The 26,424-nt window shown below is 41.9% G+C and overlaps 1 protein-coding gene and 1 non-coding gene across 2 annotated transcripts; one reads left to right on the top strand and one right to left on the bottom strand.

The window, feature by feature from the left end:
* Positions 1-736: 736 nt before the first annotated feature.
* Positions 737-809, bottom strand: TRNAV-AAC. The gene has a single exon. It is a non-coding gene; the product is annotated as a tRNA-Val (tRNA).
* A 5,253-nt stretch (positions 810-6,062) lies between these two features.
* ACTRT3 (actin-related protein T3) lies at positions 6,063-13,720 on the top strand. Its single transcript, XM_006861815.1, has 2 exons — positions 6,063-6,262; positions 12,802-13,720. The coding sequence occupies exons 1-2, from the start codon at positions 6,063-6,065 to the stop codon at positions 13,718-13,720; spliced, it is 1,119 nt and encodes a 372-aa protein (XP_006861877.1).
* The last annotated feature ends 12,704 nt before the right edge of the window (positions 13,721-26,424 follow it).

Here is a 26,424-nt window from a genome sequence, read left to right as displayed (position 1 = left end):
CGTTATCTGAAGCTGATTCGTTCTTGATTTCGTTTTTTGAGTATACTTTTTTTTTTTCTGACTCAATTTTTGTGTGTGTGTTTTTGGGAGGCGAGGCGAACGAAACGTTTTCGGTAATTTATTCAGACGTATAGCTGCATGAGCCTTTGCTAGGTACTAGGAGTCCCTGGGTGGTGCAAACAATAAATGCACTGTCGACCCAGAGATGCCTTTGAAGAACCGTCTGGCAATCTAGGTACCTACAAAAAGCAGTCATTGGAAACTATGGAGCATAGTTATAATCCGATGTATAGGGAATCCCCGAGTCAGAATTGACAACTGATTGTCCCCTACCCCCGCCTCGTCAAGCTATAAAAAAGGGAATAAAACATGGTCTCGGTAGGAAAACCTGAAATACAATACAAATATCGGTCAAGAAACGATAGGGTTAACACTTGTTTTACACTCTGTGTTTACATCATTCTAGCGGTTCTGGGAGAAAGATGAGACTTTCTGCTCCGTAAAGATTTACAGCCTCGGAAACCCTATATAGAGTCGCTGTAAGTCTGAACGACCCCACAGAACATAACCACCACCAGTCTACACTAATTTTCCTGTCGGCCAGATTATGCATCTTTAAAAAAAATAAATAGGACCTTTTTCCATGAGTCAAGGGTTCAATAAAAACATGTGCTGAGTGGAGTTTTTTTGTTTTGAACAGTTGAATCTCCAAAAATCTTAGAACTAATTGGAAAACTGTTTCCGCCCGGTTTCGAACCGGGGACCTTTCGCGTGTTAGGCGAACGTGATAACCACTACACTACGGAAACGTTGCTTCAGTAAGGGCCTCTGGAAATCCTTATAGAGATGTAGTAACATCCAGGACTTAACCATTTAAAATTGTGTTAAGTATCCTTGTTCCCGTTGAACAGGGTTAAAAAAACAGAAACGGAAAAACAGCCATATGCCCAACTGAACATTGCCGCAACTATTTCAAAAAAATTTTTTTGCGTGTGATTTCTTTTAAATCCGTCTGTTCCTGCTGTAGAAACCAATCACTCACTATTTTTGATACGCCCCTTCTTCTATTGTATTCATTGTACATTCTTTTCCTATTTGAGTTCCAGCGAGTTGGGGATTTCTTTCTGTTCGTTGATTTAGGAAGGTCCCGGCGGGTGGACTACGTTCGGACGCGCAAATCCCTGCTCATGCAGCGGCTCGAAGCTCCAAGCTATTATTTTACTAAATAATGTGATGCTTTTTCAGCCTCTGGTGGAGAGACTCATAAACTGCTTTTTGAATTTCTTCCTTGCGCTCCTGTAGACCCACGCGGAAGATTTAATTTGAGAAGTAGGTTCAACACTAGAGTTCGAACAGCAAAGTCCGCAATTCAAACCCACCAGCTCCTCAAAAACCCTATACAGGGTCGTTATACGTCAGAACCCACTGGACAGCACTTATCATTTGTTGTTGTTGTTAGGTGCCATGTAGTTGGTACAATAGAACGAAACACTGCCATGTCCTGTGCCAACCTCATAATCTTTGCTACACTTCATCCCGTTGCTGCGGCTGTGCCAGTTCGTCTCGCTGGGGGTGTGGGCTGTGGGGGGGTGTATTCCTCTTTTTCTTACTCCTCCACTTTCCAAACATGATATCCTTCTCCAGGGACTAGTCCCTCCTAATAATATGTCCAAAGTATAATAGACAAAGTCTATTTGGCTTCCAAAGAGTGTTCTGGCTGTACTTCGTCCAACACAAATATTTGTTCTTTTGTTAACTCAAGGATACTTTCAATATTCTCCTCCAACACCATAACTGAAATGCATCAGTTCTTCCAAGGTTTTTCCTTGTTCGTTGTCCAACTTTCATATGCATATGAAGTTTTTGAAAATGCCATGGCTTAGGTCAGGCACACCCTAGTTCTCAAACGGATATCTTTGCTCTTAAAGGTTTATAGAGAGGTCTTGTGCAGCAGATTTGCATAACACAATACGTCGTTTGATTTCTTCCCTGCTGAGCGTTGATAGTTGAATAGAGCAAGACAACGTCAATCTTTCCTCCACTTACATGAATGTGGTTTATTGGTCCAGTGGTGAGGCTTTTTGCTTTCTTTACATTGAGGTGCAAGCCATACCCAAGACTGTCGTCTTTGATATTTATCAATTAGTATTTTAAGTCCTCTTCACAACTCAAAATGAAGAAAAACAGCTTTAAACATCCAGTAGTAATTGGAACATGGAATGTATGAAGTATGAATCTAGGAAAATTGGAAATTGTCACAAATGGAATGGAATGTATAAACATCGATATCTTAGGCATTAGTGAGCTGAAATGGACTGGTATTGGTCATATTGAATCTGACAACCACATGGTTTCTATGCCTGGAATACAAATTGGAGAGAAATGGTGTTGCATTCATTATCAATAGGAACTTAACAAGATCAGTCATGAGGTACAATGCTGTCTGTGATAGGATAAAATCCATGCACCTACAGGGAAGACCAGTTAATACCACTATTACTCAAATTTCCACACCAACCACTAAAGCTAGTGAAGATGAGATAGATGAATTCTACCAACTTCTATCTGAAATTGATCAAACATGCAATCAAGATGTATTGGTCATAATACACGATAGAATGAATGTAAAACTAATGTTCTCCCATGTAAACTATCACATAATTCACAATAAAACATTTAAAAAAATGTAAAAAAAAAAAGATGTATTGGTCGTTACTGGTGATTGGAATGCAAAGGTTGGAAACAAAGATGAAGGATCAGTAGTTGGAAAATATGGCCTTGGTGATAGAAATGATGCTGGAGATTGTATGATAGAATTCTGCAAAACCAATGATTATTTCATTTCAAATACCTTCTTTAGACAGCATTGTTATTGTTGTTAGGTGCCATGGAGTTAGTACTGACTCATAGAGATCTTATGCACAACAGAACAAAACACTGTGTGGTCCTGGGCCAACCTCACAATTGTTGCCATGCTTGAGCCCATTGATGCTGCCATTTTGCCAATCCATCTCGCTGGGGGTCTTCCTCTTTTTTTCTGACCCTCCACCTTCTTCAGCAACTGCTTCCTCCTAACATCCTACTCCAGTGACTGGTCCCTCCTGACAACATGTCGGAAGTATGAGAGATGATGTTTGGCCATCCTGGCTTCCAAGGAGCACTCTTCCAACACAGATCTGTTTGTTCTTTTGCAATTTTTGCAACCCATATTTTCTGTGTATTCCATCTGGTGAGGTCCATGTGTATAATCATCTCTTTTTTGTTTTTTTCTTTCTTAAATGTTTTATTGTGAATTATGTGATAGTTTACCTGGGAGAACATTAGTTTTACATTCATTCTATCGTATATCATCTCATTGCCATGGTTACAATCCCCTCCATGCAATCCTTCCCCCGTGTCCCCCAGGTCTTCAGCACACAATCGCTCTCCCTCTCTGGATCTAAAGTCTCCAGCTGCTCCATCGCTCCACTTCATCATCTCTGGCTCTATTTCAGGCATCACCGCTTCACTGGGTAGGATCCTGCTCTCTGCTCTTCTCCCTTGATGGTCCTAGGGACCTCCACTCCAAGACTGAAAAGTTAATCACTCCCCTCCTTGTTATAAAACGTCTATCTTTACATTTCCAACCATCACAATCAGTCCTGATAACAATTATTCACTATTGTATCACAGGAGACCCGCCTGCATTTCATTGCATCAGCCCGGCCTAGTCAGATTCAATACTACTCACTGGAGAGTCTACCTTCCTCCAGGCCCTCTGGATCTAGATTCCCTCTTGAAAGCTTGTAAGCCAGTCACTTCTTGCCTTTGAAGCCCTCCCGCCCCCCATTTTGGGTGGCCAATGTCCAAGTTGCCCATCCCTGTCTACTCTGTGTGTGGAGGGGGTGGGAGTGATTCTTGCTGTAAGGACTTGTTTCCTCTTTTGAGCTACTGCTTCCATAGATGTAGGTCAAGTTCATCAAACTGTATGAGAATACTTTTTTTTTTTTTTTTCTTCCTCTTCTTTTTACTTCTGGTTGAGCTCTGATCACCCAGTCACTGAAACCAGGATAAATGGGTATTATCTGCAATATAATCATCTCTTATGCTGTCTAACTTCCAGAGGTTCAAGCCAGTTTCAGAAGAAGATGTGGAATGAGGGATATCATTGCTGATGTCCGATGGATCTTGGCTGAAAGCAGAGAATACCAGAAAGATGTCTACCCGTGCTTTACTGACTACACAAAGGCATTTGATTGTGTGGATCATGACAAGCTACAGACAACATTGCAAAGTATGAGTATTTTGGAACACTTAATTGTGCTCATGAGGAATCTGTACCTGGACCAAGAGGCAGTTGTTCGAACAGAACATGGGAACACTGAATGGTTTAGAATTTAGAAGGTGTGCGACAGGGTTGTATTCTTTCACCATACTTATTCAACCTGTATTGTCAGAAGGGACCAGTCACTGGAGAAGGATATCATGTTTGGTAAGGTGGATGATCAGAGAAAAAGAGGAAGACCCCCAGTGAGATAGATTGACAAAGTGACAGCATCAATGGGCTCAAGTGTGGCAACAATTGTGAGGAAGGCAGTGTTTCGTTCTGTTGTGCACAGGGTCGCTATGAGTCAGTACTGACTCCATGGCACCTAACATCAACATCAACATCACTTTCAGCAAGCAAGGTTGTATCATCTGCCTACCTCAGGTTGTTAATACAACCCTGGTGCACCCCTTCCCTAATTTTAAACCATTCGGTGTTTCCCTGTTCTGTCCCAACAACTGTCTGTTGGTTTACGTACAGGTTCCTTACTATCACAATTAAGTATTCTGGAATATTCATTCTCGCATTGTTGTCCATAGCTTGTCATGATCCACACAACTGAAAGCCTTTGCGTAGTCAATAAAGCACAGGTAAACATCTTTCTGGTATTCTCTGCTTTCAACCAAGATCTATCTGACATCAGCAGTGATATCCCTCGTCCTCCTCTGAATAGGCTTGAACCTCTAGAAGTTCTCTGTCAGTGTATAGTTGCAGCCGTTTTGTATTATCTTTAACAAGATATGCAGGTGTGCAAAATTGAGGGGTGATTGTGGTGGTGCTGTGGGATCAGCACTGGATTGTAAATCATAAGACTGGCAGTTCAAATCCACCAGAGGCTCCTGATAATCTGTATACAGAGTTGTTATGAGTTGGAACCTATTTGACAGAATTTAACAACAATAGTGATAGCACTTAACAACAACAAAGTGGTAGTGGAGTAACTAGACACCAAGATGCACTTTTTGGTACACATTCTATGTGAATTTTTCTAAATTTAAACCCAAGTTCATATAACCCAAGGAAGCTTACTTTTCCTGGAAAAAGACTTGGCACATCCTTATGCCTGAAAACCAAGACTATGGAATGAGAATGAGCTTCCAGACTACACACAGGGAAATGAACTGATGAAATTACTAAAAGAGGTTCTGCCTTCTTCAGAAACCATAGGCATGGACATTGCTCAGTATACAGAAGAAGGAGGGGGGACTAATTATAAATCCTAGCATTTTTTCTTCTTTCCCCCTTTAGAGGTTGAAGAGTGTCACAGAAGCAAATACTTCTCCTACTGCTACAAATTTCCCATTCAGAACTCCCTACACTTCCCTGTTTCAAGGGCTCATTCCCCAGCTTCTTGCAGGCCCTGGACTGGATACTTGTTAATCAGAATTCAATGGATTTGGGAAATAAAACCTTGTTTACGGCTTTTCAAGGTCTTGGAGAAGTGTACTTTGAAGGGTTAGATTAATATCCTTTCAGGGGAAAGCTAGGTCTTCCCGATATTAGTATTCCAGACTCCCAAAAAAAGTTCATCCAAGGCGAGACACAATGGCAAGTAGTTCTCTGGGGCGTAAGGCGTTTCCAGATACTGGGGGTCCCAAACAGTCTGCACCATGCCAGGGGCCTCTGTGACACGGCGTTCCAGACCGTCAGGCCTGCGCATCACAGGCGCCTCGGAATGCGGTCAGAGTCCTCGAGCCTTTCGGTTCTCCGGAAGCAGCACGCTGCTAGGGCCGCAGGAGAGGAGTGGTTCGACAACATGAGCTACTATCAGCTTCCGGTGGTGCTCGACAACGGCTCGGGAGTGATCAAGGTGGGCCTGGCTGGGAGCCGGGAGCCCCAGTTTGTCTATCCGAACATCATTGGCCGCGCCAAGGGTCAAACCCTGGCCGCCAAAGACTTGGAAAAACTGTTCGCGGGCGACCAAGCGCAGGAGAGACGCAGCTCACTGTCTATCAGGTACCTAAGGCTTAGGCTGGGGTAGGCTGGGCGAGTTCGCTTGGCTGCCAGGGTACTTGACAGGCGAGGAGGGAAGGGAGTAAGATAGAGGGGCGCAGGCGTGTAAGGGTGATGTGTTGTTATCTTGCTGTAGAATCCGTTTTCTGACTCTTAGAGACCCTGTGTTTACCAGCTCAGTGCTTATCCTACAAGGCCACAGGAATTATCCTACAAGGCCACAGGACGTTATTACAACCACATGGGCCAAGGTTGTTGTTAAATGCCGTGGAGTCTATTCCGACCCATAGCAACCATGTATAGGGTTTCTGAGGAGCAGCTGATGAACTTGAACCACCGACCTTGCAGTTCAAACGATTTTACAGTCTGACACATTAGCCCACAGCGCCATACCAGGACCTCTTAATAACTATTTACAGATTTGTTTGCCTTCCAGTTGGTTCCGATTCATAGCCATCCTGTATAGTTTCAAAGAACGGCTGGTGGGTTTGAACCGCCGACCTTGCAGTAAGCATCACATGATTTCTGTATCTATACAAATGTATTCCATTGTAAAAATAAAGTTGTTCATAAAATGCCAGTTAATTTAAGAAGAGAAATCCAGGTGATACAGTGATTAAAGCGCTTGGCTTCTAACGAAAAGGTCGGCACTTCCAAAGGTGAAGATTTTTGTTGTTAGGTGCCATCGTGTCGGTTCCTACTCATAGTGACCCTGTCTATATAGGGTTTTCCAGGGGCAGCTGTTAGGTTTGAACCGCTATTTTACCATGCAGTACATTATCCAGCACTTAACAACAACAACATTATCCTGCAGTGCCACACCAGTACTCCACAGTAAGATGGCTGTTGTTAAGTGTCGTCAAGTCGGTTCCCACCCATAATGAACTTGTATTGGGTTTCCTAGGAGCGACTGGTGAGCTTGAACCGCTGATCTTGCAGTTCAAACTGACTTTGCAGTCCAGCGCATTAACCCGCAGCACCACACCAGGGCTGTAAAGATTACAGCCTTAGAAATGGTAAAAATTGGTGGTGGTGGTGGTGGTGGTTTTGTGACATGGAGCCGGTTATCACTTATAGTGACCTTGTAGAGGGTTCCCAAGGCTGTAAATCTTTAGGGGAGCAGAAAATCACATCTTTCTCCCGCGGAACAGCTGGTAGTTTCGAACTGCTGACCTTAAGGTTCACAGCCCGATTTGTAACCACTATGCTACCAGATTACTTAGGAAGCCATATAGGGCAGTTCTGTGTTCTTTAGGGTCCCTATGAGTCAGACTGAACACTTGGTTTGATTTGGCTTTAGATTTAAGAATGTTATTTAATTCATGGTACCTTTTGTCATTATGATTGTTTTCTTCAGTTACTGATATTAAAACTATTGTTGTTATTAGGTGCCGTCCAGTCGGTGCCGACTCTTAGCGACTTTATGCACAACAAAATGAAACACTGCTCGATACTGGACCAAACTCACTATTGTTGCCATGCTTGAACCCATTGATGCTTCCACTTGGCCAATCCATTTCTCTGGGGGTCTTCCTCTTTTCCTCTGACTCTCCACCTTACCAAACATGATATCCTTCTCCAGCAACTGGTCCCACCTGACAATATGTCCGAAGTAGGAGAGACCAAGTTTAGCCATCCTGGCCTCCAGAGAGCACTCTGGCTGCACTTCTTCCAACACAGATCTGTTGGTTCTTTTGGCAGCCCATGGCACTTTCAATATTCTCCTCCAACAGCATAACTCAGATGCATCAATTCTTCTACTTCTACGGTCTACCTTATTCACTGTCCAACTTTCACATGCATATGAAATTATTGAAAATACCATGGCTTGTGTTAGGCGCACCTTAGTCCTCAAGCTGACATCTTTGCTCTTCAACACTTTAAAAAGGCCTTGGGCAGCAGATTTGCCTAATGCAATCTTACCTATGATTTCTTGACTGCTGCTTCCATGAGTGTTGATAGTTGATCCAAGAAGAATGAAGTCCTTGACAACTTCAATGTTTTCTCCATTGATAAGAATGTTGTTTATTGGTTCAGTGGTGAGGATTTTTGTTTTCTTTACATTGAGAGATGCAATTCATACTGAAAGTTGTGCTCTTTGATCTTCATCAATAAATATTTTAAGCCCTTTTCATTTTCAGCAAGCAAGGTTGTATCATCTGCTATATCCACTTCAAAGCTATATCTACTTCAAGAAGTTAAGCATAGAATTATCACATGTTCCAGCAATTCCATTCCTGGGTGGAACTCAAATGAATTGAAAGCAGATATTTGTGCACCAATATTCACAGCAGCATTGTTTACAAGAGCCAAAAGGCTGAAACAACCAAGTGTCTATCAACAGAAGAATAGCATAATTGTATGTGGTACATACATACAATGGCAAAAAAAAATTTTTTTTAACATTTTTAAAAAAATTGGGTGGCCTATAGAGCTGGAAAACCAAATAATATGGAAGGAGCATTTTACCTCCTTGGATTTCACAATGAGAGAGGAGGAGAATTGCTATCAGAATCAGCCCAAGGCCAATTCCTATGCTGAGGTCACACATGCCTCCACAACCAACCTTTAAATTAAAAAAAGTTCTTTTTGTTTTTAAACTTTTTGTTGTGAACTGATAAACGTTTACAGACAAGATCATCCACTCTAAATTCAACAATCACACACTTTGTTTCATCTCAATGATTGCAGTCCCCTCCATGCAACAACTGTTAGCCCACTTCCTCCCTGTGCTTCCTACTTCCATTCCACCCTCACTCCACTTTGTCCTTAGGTAAATGTAGCCCTTTTGATTTTGAATAATTGACCATTCCATGGTGAGCATACCTTGCTAGTGGTTGTTGTCTTCACCCCCTACCCCTATAAACCTATGTGTTGCTTGACTTCAAGTTGGTTGACAAGGGTGAGTTCATTTCCAGATGTGAAGGGTGATGAGGGACATAGTCTCAGGTTCCTCCAGTCTCTTTCTGACCAGTAAACCAAGTCTTTTATTATTATTAACAAAGGAATTCTGGTAGCATAATGGTTATGAGTGAGGCTGCTAACCTGAAGGTCAGCAGTTGGAAACTACCAGCTGTTCTACAGGAGAAAGATGAAACTTTCTGCTCCCGTAAAGATTTACAGTCTCGGAAACCCTACGAGGTCGCTATGAGTCAGAACCGACTCCACGGTACATAACCACCACCACCATCATCTGATACCCTCTTATATGGTCCCTTTCAGGGCAGTTCATTCAATCTTTCTTATCAGTTCTGACACTAACTTCCCACAGCACTCTCTGCTTTTCTTTTGAGTTTTATAAGTCACACAGAACTCAGAGATAATATTCATGATTGTAGGGTTTATTAGGGAATCTTTGTTGTTATTAAGTGACATCAAGTTGGGTTCTGGCACATGGCAACCCTGTATAGTGTTTCTGAGGAATGGCTGGTGAATTTGAACTGCCAACCTTGAGGCTCAAACCAATGTTGCAGTGCAGTGCATTATCCCACATCACCACAACAGGCTACAATTCAACAGGCGTCTCTGGCCCTTGGCCTGACTTCTGCCTTGTTTGGACAATATTACAAAGCTCCTTTAGTGCTGCTGATAAATCCCTGAAGGACACAACATTTCATTTCACGGTAAACTTCAGCCCCAAGGCACTCAATTCTAGCTTTCCCAATTAAATGCCTAGAGGCACTCCAGACCACAGTGAGCCTCCTGGCTGAAGGCATTCCAGCTTTACTGGTTCTATGGGCTGAGCAGCCCACAGCTCTCACTTATGCTGGTTCTTAGTTCTGCTGCTGTCACCTCCCTGCTATTCTTCTGGAGTCACAGTTCTATCTCCTGGGTTGAGAAGGGTCAATTGTGCAGTGATCTAGGCGTCTAAAGGTTACAATCCTTCCTCTCCTGGTTCTCCTTGCTTGTTGCTAAGGACATTCCCCTGCCCTACTTCTGGGATGACTCATTTTAGCTCCGTGTTCTTACCATCACAATTAAACCTTTCAAGAATCATTCACAACACCTAGGACCATCAAGGGAGAAGAGCACAAGCAGAATGTGTGACCCTATCCAGAGAAGCAGCGACTACCAGAGATGAAAGCAGAGATGAGGACATGGAGAGAGGGAGCAGCTGAGGACTTTCGAGTCATGGAAAGAGAGGGACTGAGTGCTGGCGGCCAGGAGGCAGGCTTACAGAATGTGTCCGTTGGTTGTTTAAATGATTGTATATTCCTGAGTGTTTTTGTGTACATCCAAAAACAAAACAACAACCAAAAAAAAACCCAATAACCCCAGAAAGAATAGAAGCAAGTTCTGTTAAATGATGATGCACAGAGGCGATAGTAATCATTAATCATTGCAATGAAATGATGAGTGTAAAACCAATGTTCTCCCATGTAAATGATCACTCAATTCGCAATAAAAACTTAAAAAAAAAAGAATCATTCACAACAGAATCATATCATCCTATCAACATCTCCTCCCACCTTCTCTTACCCAGACTCATCAGAAAAAAAAACAAAAAAACACGTTATTTGGTGGGAGTTACAAAGACCATGGCTAGAAGGGACATATTAAATAGTTCATTTAGCTGCAAAAGCAAATCAGTTTTGTATTCAGCAATTAGTATTTTGTTTCTTGCTATTGGTTGCAATCCCCACACTGTACCATCACATGTCCCACTTCCTCCCTTTGTATCTTGTTTCCATTCTTCCTCCTTTCCTAACTCTTCTGAACTTATTCTTTGGTTAAATCATGCCTGTTTTCACTGTAAATGGTTGATTTCTCTAAGCCCTATCTATTGTTTGAAAATTTGGTTCAGTTTTAGGCCTGAAGAGTGACTAAGGACCATAGTCTCAGGGATTCCAGTCTCTATCCAACTGAGAAGCACTCTATCCAGGACCTCTTAATTGGAATCTCTTTCAGTACAGTTGGTTGTGGTAGCCAGGTACCATCTAGATCTCGTATTTTTGTTCTCAGAGTTGTGGAGACTGATATTTATTTACATGGTCTATTAGTCCACTGGAGTCCTGGTGTTTTGCTATAGGGTAAGCACTGGACTGCTAACCACAAAGTCAGTGGTTCAATCCCATCAGCTGCTCCTCAGAAACCCTATACAGGAACCAACTCTACAGCACTTAATGACATTAGTCCACTGGACTGATTGTTTACACGTCTTCTATTTTCTTCACTCGTCTTTGTTCCAGAGAGGGAGAGATCAATAAATGCACTTAGATAGTGGCTCACCACCTTTTAAGATCCCAGTAGGTATTCACCCAAGTAGGATGTAGAACACTGTCTTTGTGGACTGTTATGCCAATTGACCTCAGTGTCCCCCAAGACCATGGCCTTGAGCCCCACCCAAGGCACAATGGGATATTTTTCAGATTCTGATACAGATAGGATTATGCTATGTTATGCTAAATAAAATAAGACAGACACAAAAGGACAAATATTGTCCTTTTTCATAATTCCACTCATATGAATTATCTAGACTAGCCAAATGCATTGAGACAAAAGTTTACTAGTGGTTACCAGGGATAGAGGGACATGGAGTTATCACTTAAAGAATATTGAGTTTCTGTTTGTGATGATGAAAAATTTTGGAAATAGACAGTGATGATAGATACACAACATTAATATAATTGAATTTTACATTTGAGACAATTTTTTGTTATTTTTATTTTTTCCACAATAATTTTTTTAATTGTTAAGATTGATAGATATAATAGTGATATTTAAAAATATTTGGTAAATACTTAAAACCATATCTATTGGGGATGCAAATCAAAGCATTTAGAAGTAGGCTGATAGGTGGTCTAGGATTTGCTTCAAAAAAACTTCAAGAAAAAAATAAGTGAAAGGAACAAATCAAACAAAATGGGCAAAATATTGACAATTATTGATGCTGGGTCATAGGTACCGAAGGGTTAATTGCAGTATTCTCTCTACTTTTATGTATGCTTGAATTTTTCCATTAAAAAAAAATGTTTAAAACCAAACCTGTGTCTGCCGTGGGGTTTGCCCACATTTTTTTTTTTTTTTTTTAGTTATCAAGGGTCTACCAAAGAGGGGAGAAAAAGGGAAGCAATAAAAATTTGCAGAGGAAGGTGCTATGTTGTTGTTGTTAAATGCTGTTGAGTAGGTTCTAACCTGTAGCAACCCTGTATAGGGTTTCCAAGTAGCGGTGAGCTTGGACTGCTGCCCTTGTGGTTCAAATGGACTTTCCAGTCCAGCACATAAACCCACAGCACTACACCAGGGCTATTAGTTTGTGCTAATAACTATCTCCTCTGAGTGGCTCTGGCAGTCACTGCCCATATAGGGATGGTGGTGGTAGTTATGTGCCGTGGAGTTGGTTCTGACTCACAGCAACCCTGTGTAGCGTTTCCGGGGCTGTAAATCTTTACGGGAGCCGAAAGCCTCATCTTACTCCCGCAGAATGGCTGGTAGTTTCAAACTGCATGTAGGGATCGTGGTAATAAATATGGGAATTAAACCCAGATTTGAAGAGAATTAAAACTAAAAAGCTGCAATTATTTTTGTTGCTCTCCCTTTAGCTATCCAATGGAACATGGTCTCATTACTTCCTGGGGAGACATGGAGATCATGTGGAAGCATATCTATGACCATAACCTGAAGCTAAAGCCCTGTGATGGCCCAATCTTGATCACAGAGCCAGCACTGAACCCGCTGGTCAACCGGCAACAGACCAGTGAAGTGTTTTTTGAGCATCTGGAAGTTCCTGCCTTCTATATGTGCATCCAGGGTGTTCTGGCATTGTTTGCTGCAGGTTTTACAAGTGGATTTGTGGTGAACTCAGGTTCTGGGGTTACCCAGTGTGTACCCATCTTTGAGGGTTACTGTCTGCCTCATGGTGTCCAGCAGTTAAATCTAGCAGGCACTGACCTCACAAACTACCTCATGATGATGCTGAAGGACCGTGGTGTCATGTTGTTTAGTGCTGCAGACAGACAGATTGTTGCAGACATTAAGGAAACCTATTGTTATGTGGCAATGAACTATGAGGAGGAAATGGCCAAGACACCTGATTATCTGGAGAAAGTTTACCAATTGCCTGATGGGAAGACTATCAGGCTCCATGAGGAGCTCTTTAATTGTCCAGAGGCCCTCTTCACTCCAAGTCTCATGAGACTTGAGGCCCCTGGCATTGATAAGATGTGCTTCAACAGCATAATGAAATGTGATACAGATCTGAGGAATTCCTTCTTTTCCAATATAATCCTTGCTGGGGGATCAACCTCTTTCTTGGGTTTGGAGAAGCGACTAGTTAAGGATATCGCAAAGTTGGTACCTGCCAACACTCCTGTGCAGGTTACAGCTCCCCCAGAAAGGAGAATATCGGTGTGGATGGGCGGTTCCATTCTTGCATCTCTGTCTGCCTTCCAGGACATGTGGATCACTGCTGCAGAATATAAAGAGGTTGGACCTAACATAGTTCACCAAAGATGCTTCTAAAGTACCTTTAAAATGCTTAAACCATCTGAGCATATGTGGCAGAGAAGAATTTGGATTTTATACATTTCTGGGAGAACAAAATATTTTAATCACTGGAATGTCTATGTCTCTGATGCATTTTTATAATGGGGAAATAATAATGTTGTATAGCAATCAAATGACAGTAGTCTCTAGTTAAATGCTAGAAGAAATACTATTCTTTATCTTGGAGAATTTACATTTCCCTTAGAGACAAAGTAATTGATGGTAAAACATGTTATATACCAAAAGAGTGATGCAGATGTAAGCTTGTTCAAGTGTGCTCTTGTGTTAAGTGTCATATAGGGTTTCCAAGGATAGGCTGGTAGGTTTATGAGTGCCACACCAGGACTCCTGTTGAGGTATGTTGTTGTTGTCAAGTGCCATCAAGTCGATTTCCGACCTATAGCGACCCTGTATAGGGTTTCCAAGCAGTATCTGGTGAGCTTGAACCGCCCACCTCACAGTTCAAACGGCTTTGCAGTCTGGCACATTAACCCATAGCGCCACACCAGGTTGAGGTATAGGGAAAACAAATTGCTGTGGTAAGGAGAGATTTCATAGAGCAGATCTACCATCTTGGATAGGATGGAGTTAGGATGAGTGGAGAATAAAAAAGGGGTTGGGGGCAGGGATAGATATCCAAGTAATCAAAATGAAATGAGTAATGGAGTAAAAATGAGAAGGAACAAAGCATATTTAGGATATATTTAAAAGACTGGTTTTGTTAAAATAAAGGACCCATGTAGAACAGAGGAAGATCTATGACTAGAAAGGTAGATTAAAACCAGGTCATAGAAAACTTTAAGTGTTAAAATGTTTTCTAGGCAAAGGGAACCAATTAAAAATTTAAAAGCAAGAGACATAAGTATGCTAAGATGAATGTGGTGGTGATTTGTAGATTTGTAGGATAAATTAGACTGGGAAGGGCATGGACATCTAGTGATCAGTTAGGAATCTACTAGTCTATATATAAAGTAGTCAGATCCTGAGTCCTGGTGTGGTGCTGTGGGCTAATGCACTAGACTGCAAAGTTGCCTTGAACTGCAAGGTCGGCGCTTCAAGCTTACCAGCTGTCTGCTCTTCGGAAACCCTATACGGGGTCCCTATGGACTTGCGTGACTCGGACCTCTGAAGAGTGGCTGGTGGGTTTGAGCCCTTGGCCTTTAGCAGTACAATATTTATCCTGCAGGGCACACCAAGGCTGAGATTACAGGTAATGGGAATTTTTAAAAAGGAACGGCAAGCCTTGTTGCCTAATTAGATAGAAATGAAGGGGCAAAGAGCTCTAAAATCATCTGGGTAGCTGAGAGATTGGTGGCAGCCCTGTCAAAAGAGGAGGCTACAAAGTATTTGTGAAAACATTCCCTTATCTGATTAATCCCATTTTCCCAGGAATGTTTGGAAGCCCTCTCATATAACTCAAGTACTTAGTATTTACTCTGGGAGACACTGTGCTAAATCAGGAGTCAAACCCTGCTCTTGTAAAGCAGGCAGGCTAGTAGGAGAATTTGAATTCGTGCCTAAATTAGGATACAGGGTAGAAAGTGATGTAGTGTACTAAGAGGATAAAGTGTTCTGGGGATTCACAGACAGAAAAATACAAGTTGAGGGACTCAAAGAAGACTTTCTGGTAGATTTGACTCTGTGACTGGGCCTTAAATCTAATGGTGAACCCATCCCTCTGAATTTAGGGTAAATAAACATGCAGGTTAGGCCCAGATCCTGCCACCTACCATCTGCATAACTGAAGTAAGTTGTTTAAGCATTCTGATGACTGTAAAAGGCGGATGCTAATCTCTATCTCACAGGATCATTGGTGAGTTCAAATGAGATCATGTACCTAAAGACAGTTTTTAAAAAACAATGAAATATGCCATCTTTTGCTTATAAATTATAAGAATTTTTAGATCCAGCTCAGATGCCACTTCTATAGTGTACAAATTGATGATTTTTTCATGTCTTTTAGTACATTTTACTTGGACTCCTGGTGTGGTGCTTTAGGATCAGCATTGGACTGGAAACCACAAGGTTGGCAGTTCAACCCCCCCCCCCCCCCCATTGCTAGTCAGAAGTTGTATAGGGTGGCTATGAGTCGGAAGTGACTCAAGGATACTTAACGACAACAACTTCTATTTACCATTTAGTTCACAAAGTAATGCATGAAACCTTATCTTTTGGTTTGCTTGTCTTTGTCCCTCAGTGGATAGAAGATAGAAGTTCTTAGAAGACAGGGGTTTTAAGTTTTTCCTTTTCATCTCTGTCCCCCTTCCCTGATGTCTTTGCCAATAAGCATATAGGCAAATATGCATTAACTAGAAGTAGGAATCAGTTAATGCTGTAGAAGGATTCAGGCAGGCAAAGGCACAAAGCCCCACGTACAAGGAGCAGGATATATTTGGCCTGAAGCATTTGTGAGTCTTTTAATGACAATAAACAAGAGTGTTGTTGTTATTAGGTGCCTTCCAGTCAGCTCTGACTCACAGCTAAGAACCCAGTATAGGGTTTCCTAGGAAAGGCTGGTGAGCTTGAACCATCAACCTTGCAGTTCAAACTGACCTTGCAATCCAGCATGTTAGCCCACAGCACCAAACCAGGACTCCTTTGTTGTTGTTGTTGTTGTTGTTTCTGAGGAGCATCTGACCTTGAAGAAACCGTCAACCTTGTGTTTCTAACCGACCTTGCAGTCCAGAGCTAACCCTGCAGTTACACATCAAGACTGCAAGACTGGATAAAGTGTGGAAAATTATTTCCCGAGTGCAAATTCTAACCCATCACTTTAGGATTTCAATATATAGCATATATACAAGGGAGCTTCAAAAAGTTTGTGGAAATTTGAATGAAAAGATTCTGGAATTTTTTGGATAACCTTTTGAAACCCCTTTGTATACATATTTTTTGACTTGTGTTGTTGTTATGTGCCGTGGCGTCGGTTCTGACTCATAGTGACCCTGTACAGGGTTTCTGAGGCTGTAAATCTTTATGGGAGCAGAAAGCCTCATCTTTCTCCCGCAGAACAGCTGGTGGTTTCAAACTGCTGACCTTGTGGTTTGCAGCCCGATTTGTAGCCACTACACTACCAGAGCTCCAGCTCAAACCATAAATTCTTATGGAGTAGTTCTACTCTGCACACATGAAGTCAACATGAGTCTGAAACCACACCACAAACAACAGTTACACATGATCTAAATTAAACTTCAAAGTCCCATTTTACAGATTGAGAAACTGAAATTCAAGGAGGTTAAGAGATTTAAAATTTTAAGAGATCCTGAAGTGACTTGATGGGTTATGCAGGCACACACACAATCCTTAATTTATCTTTTAGGTAGTTAACTGAACAAACAGCATGAAATAGTCTGGGCTAACTTTAACCTGATCCTTTTCAAGTAACTTATTGAAAGGACTAAAATACTGTGAAAATCCCATTTAGTTACCTTTCCCTGCCATTCCAAGTCTCACAAATCAACCCCTGCCTTAACATTTTTACTTTCTTCTCCACGGAGTTCAGCAATTGAAAGAGTTCAACTTTTAAAATCAGCAGGCTGGGTCAGTTATTTTTATAATTGCATCAACATTGCTGTCCCTAGCGACCCTGTATAAGGTTTCCAAGGAGCAGCTGGTGAGCTTGAACCACCGACCTTGAAGTTCAAACAACTTATTAGCCCACAGCACCACATAGGACTCAACTTTAGCCGTTAATAAAAATCCAGTCCCATTTATGATGAATTGTTTCTCCACTTTTAGTGTAATCACAGCACAGCATTACTTTAAAGCAAAATCAATGATCGAAAAGCCTTTATTTCCTAACTAAAGTCATTTACTTAATGTTGGGCCCTGGTGTGGTGCTGTGGAATAAACACTGCACTGCTAAATGCAAGGTCTGCAGTTCAAACCCACCGGCTGTTCTCAGCAACCCTATACAGTAATCGCTGAGTCGGAACCCAAAACTATTTGTTATTGCCTGGGACTTAAGGTAGTAGAGGGGCATCACAGTGAAACCAGGTCTGTAGGAGATGAAAACAGATCTTAAAAAAAAAACAAAAGTCTAAAGCACATCATGTTAGTTTCACTATTAAAGCATTCGAAGAAAAGTCACAAAGATTTGTCGGATGTAACGTGGGGCAAATGTGGAGCACTGGTCATCAGTGCCTGAGATTTTAAGTGCGGTCCATTGTGTTCCACTGGTGTATAGTGGTTAGCTGGCCAGTGCTTAACCTAATCGCCACACAAAGCCTCCACGGCCGGAGATAATTTTTTTTTCAATGTTGTTGTTGTTAGGTCAGCTCTCGCGAGAGGTAGTAGAAAATGAGCCTTGGCCAATCCGCGCGTATGGCGGCTTCCCCTTTATAAGGAGGAGTAGCGCATGTGGCTCAGCCGGGTGGCTTGCGGAGGGTGCTCCCGGGTTGGGTGGTTGCCTTTGCTGTTCTAACCCTAACCGAGAAGGGCATAGGCGCTGTGCTTTTGCTCCCCCGCGCGTTGTTTTTCTCGCTGACTTTCAGCGGGCGGGAAAAGCCTCGGCCTACTGCCGTCTACGAATAGTCCGGACAGACTAAAAAATGTCAGCCGCGGGCCTCTCGCCCTTCCCGGGAACCTGCAGTGGCTCGCCCGCCCAGCCCCGCGCCCCGCCTGTGGCCGCGGTTGGCCCGGGGCTCCACCGGAGTTTGCCAATGCCGCCGTGAAGAGTTGGGCTCTGTCAGCCGCGGGTCCCGCGGGAACTAAGGGCGAGGCTCGGGCCTCCGAAATGCAGGGAGAGAAATGGAACTGTTCCCAACGTGCGTGTGCTTCCCAGAGTTGTGGGATGTGCGCCCGGGACTCGGCTCCGACAAGTGCAGCTTGCATAGGGGATCTGGGGAAGGTCAAGGTGACGGGGTCCTTTGTTCGTATCCATCACGCCTCGCGATCAGTGTTGGCTTGTGGACCCTGAAACTTGGCAATGTGGATTTGATACCTTGTAGGCTCTTTGGGGACGCGAAGGCACCTCTAAAGCTTGCCCAGTCCTTCCTTCCTAAGGATCCTCCCCCCCCTCCCCCCTCTCCCGCGCGCCTCTGGAAGTAAGAAAATGTGGTGATGTATTTAGATATTTACAACCTTGGAAATCCTGTGGAGCAGCTTTACTCTGCACTGTAGGCTCATGATTGGAGTCCTGGTGTGGCGCTGTGAGTTAATGCGCCAGACTGCAAAGCCGTTTGAACTGCAAGGTCGGTGGTTCAAGTTCACTAGCTGCTCCTCGGAAACCCTATACAGGGTCGCTATGGGTCGGAACTGACTCGATGGCACTTAACAACAACCTAGGCTCATGATGAGTTGGGATTGGTGATGAGTATATGTTTGGTTTGGATTTTGCCATGCATTTTATAGAAAGGCCTGGTGGTACAACGGTTAGGTATTTAGATGCTAACCAAAAGGTTGGAGGTTTAAGTCCAGCCAGAGGCTTAGGAGAAACGGGGCAAACTGTTCTCAAAAAAGCATACAGCCTAGATAACCGTATTGGATAGATCTACTCTATCCTGTAGTTACCATCTCAATTACTACGAGATGAGAATGGTAAAGTGTTGTGGATTCGTGGCTGCAAGTAGGTTTCAACTCACAGCAACTCTATAGGGTTTCCAAGGTGGTGGGTTTGAGCTGTTGACCTTGTTAGCAGTCCAGCGCTTATCCTTCAGACCCACACTATGAAACAGTAAACAAGGTTTAATGTATAAAAGTAAACAGGGGTCTTGGTGTAGCTGTGTAGGATAAGCACTGAGAGGTCGGCAGTTTAAACCCACCAAGCACTCTAGGAAACCCTCTACAGGGTCGCTGTGAGTTCGAACTGACTTGATGGCACACAAGATAGGTGTGTGGGGTTTTTTTTTTTTTTTAATATAATGGTAGGTTTTCATCTTTGCCTGAAGTCTTTGAGCTCAGACATTCAGTGATAAAAGATTCAATAATGAAAGTTTACAGAGCAATATTTGTATCTCCTCCACAAATGAATTTGATTTTCAGAAAAAAGAATGAGCTGATGGCAAACAAGGTTAAATAAAACAACTAAAACGACCTCTTATCCCCAAAGTGTCACTCCAGGTTGATGTGTATAAGCATTTCAAGTTCGTGCTTTCACTTTTCTTAGGACGGTTGTTTGTGGCCAGTTGCAGAGAATAGAGCATCAGGATGATAGAGAAACAAGAGTCCTGACAATTGAAAGAGTTAGGAGGGATGTATCATTAGTGAATTGATATAGCATCTCAGCCTGTTACCCAAAGTAGGTATACCTCACAAGCATTTAAGCAATGCATAGTTCTTGGCCTTATTACAGTAAAGATACATGAAAAATGAGACCCCCCAGTTCCTGGTAATGTTCCTTAACCAGGAAGAAAAAAGCATGGCTTTATGGAAAGAACACAGGAAGACTTAAAAATGAAGTTCTAGTTCTGATTTTGCCATGGACTTTTCTAGATTGAATTCCCAACTTCACCAAGCCTCCTTTACTCTGGAGACCTTTGTAAAATCCTTTTGAAGACAGCCTGGGTACCCTGAACTACAAATAGATGTTTACTCCTGCTCCATCTAGTGGTATTTTTGCTTCTTCACATTTACAAAATTTGTCTGGGACCAAAGGCAAAAAGAATGGCTATAGATGGGGAATGCTTTTCTTTCTTACATAATTTAAAAGAAAATAGTGACTTACTAAGTAGAACTCAAAAATAAGGATATTTGAAGTTTTCCCTTTGACCAATGTCTATTATAAGTAAACATTCCACAGGAAAATTCATGGAATAAATTTTGATATATGTTTCCTTTTGGCAAAATCTATCCTTTCTTTTTAGTTATATAATTGTACAATAAGAAAGGACTTGAGGTAACATGTGAAAATCTTTTTAAAATAATAAAAGTGACATAAGGCTTATGAGAGATGTCATTACCAGACCCAGCTTCTCTTTACCATAACTGATGCAATGCTGCAAATCTGCAATGTACTGTCAGCTTGTGTCTGACTTCTAGTTAGCCAGTATGCTGTTAGAAAAAAAGACCAGTAACTAGTATAGATTGTTCCATTTCTATTATATCCTCCTAGTCAGAAATAAGAAGTGTACAGTATACAATAGGTAATTAATGCCCCCTTGGTGCAAAACTGTCTGAAGCGATGACAGCTTCCACACACATCCCACTTTATGTCATGGGACAGTTAGATGACATGCTGCCCCATCACCACCCCACCTTTCTGGACACTGTACCAGTGAATACAGATTCTTCTACACATGTGCTCCAACTAGCATTGTGGCTAAGGAACACAATGGGGTTCTATTCACTGCCAATCTACCCCTGGACACACAGATCCACTTAGGTGGGCTGTAAATTCACTGTTAGGAATGCTGCATTAACACCATAAACGAGTAGACAAAACTCTCTCCCAACTATTAATATACCAGAGGCTTCATGATTAATTGTATCTTTTGAACCCTGCTAACAAACATCCTACTGCATTATGTCCTCCTGACTTCCTGAGATGGGGGATGGTTAGCCCAGAATTGTATCTTTTGAACCCTGCTAACAAACATCAGCCCTCAGTGGGGGTCTGGAGTTTTGTTCTAAGGACTAAAGATGCCAGCAGGGAGAGGAAAGAAGAAAGTCATGAACACCTGATTTGTCTGAAGGACTGCCTCCTTAACAATTGATCACCGTAAGATTTAGGTTCCTGTAGCCTGGTGTGAAGAAACCCTGGTAGCTTGTGGATTATATGTTTGGCTGTTAACTGCCAGGTTAGTAATTTGATCCACTAGCTGTTTTGCTGGAGAAAGATGGCCTTTCTGCTCCCGTAAAGATTTGCAACCTTGGAAGCTCTATTCAGGGTTTGTGAAGTGGAACTAACTTGATAGCACCTAACAACAACAACAAAACAGATGAAGGAGCCCTGGTGGTGCTGTGGTTAAGTGCTTAGCTGCTAACCAAAAGGTCATCTGTTTCTAAAAAGATTTACAGCCTTGGGTCTGCCCTACAGTTGTTACTATGAATTGAAATGGACTCATTGACAACAAACAGTTTTGAGCAGATGAAGACACCAGTTCTTAGAGGGCTTTAAGTGCCTTCCCCTAAGTTAATTTTGTTTTTTCCAGAGTTGGACCAGGCCTCGCAATTTCTAGTCCCTGTTTCCTATTCATTCTGTTACACATAAACGCTGTGATGGGTTACATACAAAAGCTGCTTCACACTAACTTTGCCATCATTTTCTGTTTTAAAATAAAACAGCATCCTTAATGGATGTGGTTTTGTTTTGCAAAGTGTAATGTGTACTATCCTGTTTTACAAGTATTTTAAGGTCTTTGTGATTATCAGTGAGTCTCTGGTGTGGCACTGTAGGATAAGCACTGGGCAGCTTGTTGTTGTTAAGGGCTGTCCAGTCGATTCCGACCCATAGTGACCCTGTATAGGGTTTCCAAGGAACAGTTGGTGAGCCTGAACCACTGACCTTGCAGTTCAAACAGCTTTGCAGTCTGGTGCATTAACCCACAGCGCCACACCAGAACTCCATTGGGCAGCTTACAGCAGTTGAAAGCTACCAGCTTCTCCTTAGAAATGTTGTACAGGGTCGCTATGAGTTGGAATCATTTGATGGCACTTAACAACAACACAAGGATAGCAAAGAGCACAGGCATCCACATGGCCCCTTAAATACTTGTTGTTAAGTGCTATAGAGTCAGTTCTAACTCACAGGGACACTGTATAGGGTTTTCGAGGAGTGGCTGGTGAACTGCCAACCTGTGGTTCAAACCAATTTTGCAGTCCAGCATATAAACCTACAGCACCACACCAGGACTCCACTTCAGGTCCCCAGCAGAAAAGAGAGTGAACTTTTCCTGTGTGTCCATTGTATTGGGAGCAGTACTCACCCCCAAGGAAACATCCTTTTGATTTATTGGCTGCTCATAGTCAATCATCACAGAGTTAACTGTGTATTATATTTCACCCTAGGAATAAGCACATCTCAACTGCAACTCCATAAACTGACTATACTAGGCCCAGAATGGAGTCACTTTGTGCTGAGCTCCACATCTGCAAACCTAAACCAAAGTTTCTATTTTTTGTAAATACCTTCCTAGCAGCCAAAATCCAAGTCAATTAGCTGAGTCTCCATTAAGTGGAAACCCAAACTAGCCAGTTTGTTGTTGTTAAGTGCTGTCGAGTTGGTTCCAACCCATGGCAACGCTGTATAGGGTTTCCAGAGGAGTGGCTAGGGAGCTTGAACTGCCAACCTTGTGGTTCAAACTGATTTTGCAGTCCAGTGCATTAACCCACAGCGCCACACCAGGATTCAGTAAACTCAGTTTAACCTACTTCAAAATTTCCTGTTAACCCCAAATAAATTAAGAACATGCCAACCAGCTAATCTGAAATCTGCCAAGCATAGTTTTTTTGTTCCTGTGTATTCACTGTTACCAAACTCCTTCCACTTGTACTTTTTGCTTCAGAACTCTTATCTGACTTTCACACCAGATGTTCCCTGATTCATGAATAGAAAAATAAAGCTTACGATTTCATACAGAAGTTTAATATTATGAAAATTTTATTTTAAACAAAGGTATTGCGGTCATGACAGGGGCTTTAGACTCAAACTAGCCTGTGTTCTAACCTAACCAAGGACTTTTACTCAGGTCACTCAGCTTTGGACATAGCTATAGCTATAGCGTAGTGGTTACGAATCGAGCTGCGGACCACAAGATCAGCAGTTCAAAACTACCAGCTGTTCCGCAGGAGAAAGATGAGGCTTTCTGCTCCTGTAAAGATTTACAGCCTCAGAAACCTTGTACAGGGTCGCTATGGGTCTGACTCCACAGCACTTAACAACAACATTCCTATTATGAGTAGGAGCTCTTGTAGTGCAGTTATGAATCAGGCTGTTAACCTCAAGGTCGGCAGTTCAAAACTACCAGCTGTTACGCAGGAGAAAGAGGAGGCTTTCTGCTCCCGTAAAGATTTACAGCCTGGGAAACCCTGTGCAGGGTCACTATGAGTCGGAACCGACTCCACAGTACTTATTAACAACAACATTACTATGAGTATTGATGGTTGATGGTGAGCAAACTGAAGTTTATGACACCTTCAATCTTTTCTCCATTTATTGTTATTTATTGGTCCACTGGTGATTTTTGTTTTCTTTGCATTGAGGTGCAAGCCATACCAAAGCTGTGGTCTTTGATCTTCATCAGTAAGTATTTTAAGCCCTCTTCACTTTCAGCCAGCAAGGCTGTGTCATCTGCATATCAAAGGTAGTTAATGTGTCTTCCTTTAATCTTGGTGCCAGGTTTTTCTTCATATAATTCAGTTTCTTGGATTGTTTGCTCAGCATACGGATTGAATAAGTATAGTGAAAGAATACAATCCAGTCACACACCTTTCCTAATTTGAAATCAATCAGTGTTCCCTTACCTGGTTTCAACAACTACCTTTTGGTCTACATGTTACTCATGAGCATAATTAAGTATTCTGGAATACTCATTTTCCTTAATAGCTTGTCGATAGCTTGTCATGATCCACACAATCAAAAGCTTTTGCACAGTTTATAAAGCATGGGTAAACATCTTTCTGATATTTTCTGGGTTCATCTCACTGTCTTGCTTTTTGTTTTTTGCTTTTTTTAAAAAAAAATATATAAGTAGCTAATTATATATTGAGCAAGTGACTTATTTTCAACTTTGGAAAAAAAGTTGCAATTGAACTATAATGACGCCAAGAAGTTCAACTTGACCTCATATGCCAGATGATAATCATCTCAGAAGTGTACAAACAAGGAAGCATGGTTATCAAAGAATAAGAAATACGTTTGTTCAAAGACTGCTTTCACAAGAGGGGAACACTTGCCAGAAATGTTCAAACACCTAACCTAGTGCTATTCATAGACTTAACATGTTTAAAGATTTGGGGGGCAATTAAGAAATATCTTTGAAGTGGTATGTATTCATCATTGTATCTAATAATGCCTACTTTCTAAGTCACTCTCCAAGGAGAGCAAAGCAATTTATCTTATTGTTCATGATATCCTGTGAGATAAAGCAACTACCATTATCTCTTTCTTTTAAATGGAGAAACTAAAACCCATGGAGGTAAAAGGACATAAGGAAGATCAGTGGCAGGCCCAAGAATTTAAACACACATTAGAGCTTAACTCCCATGTTAGTTTCACTGCTGAAAACAAAACACTCAAGAATTTAAAAATAAGAATCTCATACCTTTTTATTCTCTTTCTGATTAAATAGCAACTAATGGTCAATGCAGCTTTCCTTGTCTGCCTTGGTAAGGAAAGTTGTTTAAAATCAGGTTTTCCACAATAACTAGAATCGTATTACTTTGGGATGAAGGAAATCTCTGCAAAGTTGTAATATTCATTTAACAAACACTTAGTAAATGCCTACCCTGCAACATATTTCATTGTTCCGTGTTGAGATGTCATAGATGGAAAACATGTTTTTAAAGGTCAATGTCATTTAAATTCTAAATTCTTCATTTTATTCCTCATTTTTCCTACCTCTTTAAATGTCAGTACCAAGCGCTGAATTGCTCTCACCAGTTACTTGAGCACCAGCCTGATGTCCTGCTAAATCCCTTGCCCTACTAAATCCTCTGCTCTGGATATAAAACACATGTTTTCATCTCCATTGCCCCCACCCAAATCCAGTTTACCACTATCTGCAAAATCCTTCTGAATAGTCTTATTTTGCCTTCCTCCCACCCTAATTCATTCTACACAATGTGGTCAGAGTGATCTTATTAAAATGCACACTGAACAATGTTATAAAACCCTTCAATGGTTTCACAGTGCACTTGGAATAAAATCCAAAATTCGTATTGTTTACCTCTCCTGCCTCATGGTAACCCTTCTACTCTTTCCACGTCCCTGAGTGTTACAAATGGTTGACAACCTTGGCTGCTAACCCAAAGGTTGGAAATTCAGGTCTACCTAGAGACACCTTGGAATGAAAAACAGCCATTGGAAACTCTAAGGAGCACACTTCTACTCTGACACAGATCAGTTGCCTTGAGTTAGAACAGATTCATCAGCCACTGGACTCTTCTTTCCCTGTGATCCAGCCACACTGGCCCTTCAGTTCTTGCCAAGCTCTTTCTCACCTTAGGTCCTCCCTTGACATTCTCTGCCCTGGCACCTTCTCATTCTCAAGTTCCAACATAGATACCATCTCCTCAGAGGCCTTTCTGATTCTTTTTGCAATCAAGTTCTCCTGTGGCATTCTATTGGTTATCTTCATAGTGCTTTTCCTAATTTGCTTGTTGTCTCTGTTCCATTGAACTGTAAGCACAAGGGCAGGGACAAAGTCATTTAATTCATTGATAACATCTCTGATGCCAAATACCTAATGCTGTTCTTAGGTGCCATTGAGTTGGCACCAACTTATAGCACTCCTACGCACAACAGAATAAAACACTACCCAGTCCCACACTAACCTCACAATCGTTGCTACTCATGAGCTCATAGCTGCTGCCATTGTGCCATTCCATTTCATTGGGGGTCTTCCTCTTCTCTGATGCTCCACTTTACCAAAAATGATATCCTTCTCCAGTGACTGGTCCTTCCTGATAATATGTCTGAAGTATAAAAGATGAAGTCTGACCATCCTGGCTTCCAAGGAGCATTCTGGCTGCACTTCTTCCAAAAGAAATCTATTGGATCGTTTGGCAGTCCATGACACTTT

Source organism: Chrysochloris asiatica, unplaced genomic scaffold (genome assembly GCF_000296735.1).
Source record: "Chrysochloris asiatica unplaced genomic scaffold, ChrAsi1.0 scaffold00043, whole genome shotgun sequence".
Classification (NCBI taxonomy): Eukaryota; Metazoa; Chordata; class Mammalia; order Afrosoricida; family Chrysochloridae; genus Chrysochloris; species Chrysochloris asiatica.
Note: the sequence above shows the minus strand (reverse complement) of the source record. Positions and strands in the feature narration are given on the sequence as shown.

What these genes read in the sequence shown, in the direction of transcription:
- ACTRT3 (XM_006861815.1), top strand. Translation starts at nt 6,063, where the DNA reads ATGAGCTACTATCAGCTTCCGGTGGTGCTCGACAACGGCTCGGGAGTG. An exon ending in CGCAGCTCACTGTCTATCAG is followed by an intron (nt 6,263 to 12,801) that starts GTACCTAAGGCT and finishes CTCTCCCTTTAG; the next exon opens with CTATCCAATGGAACATGGTC.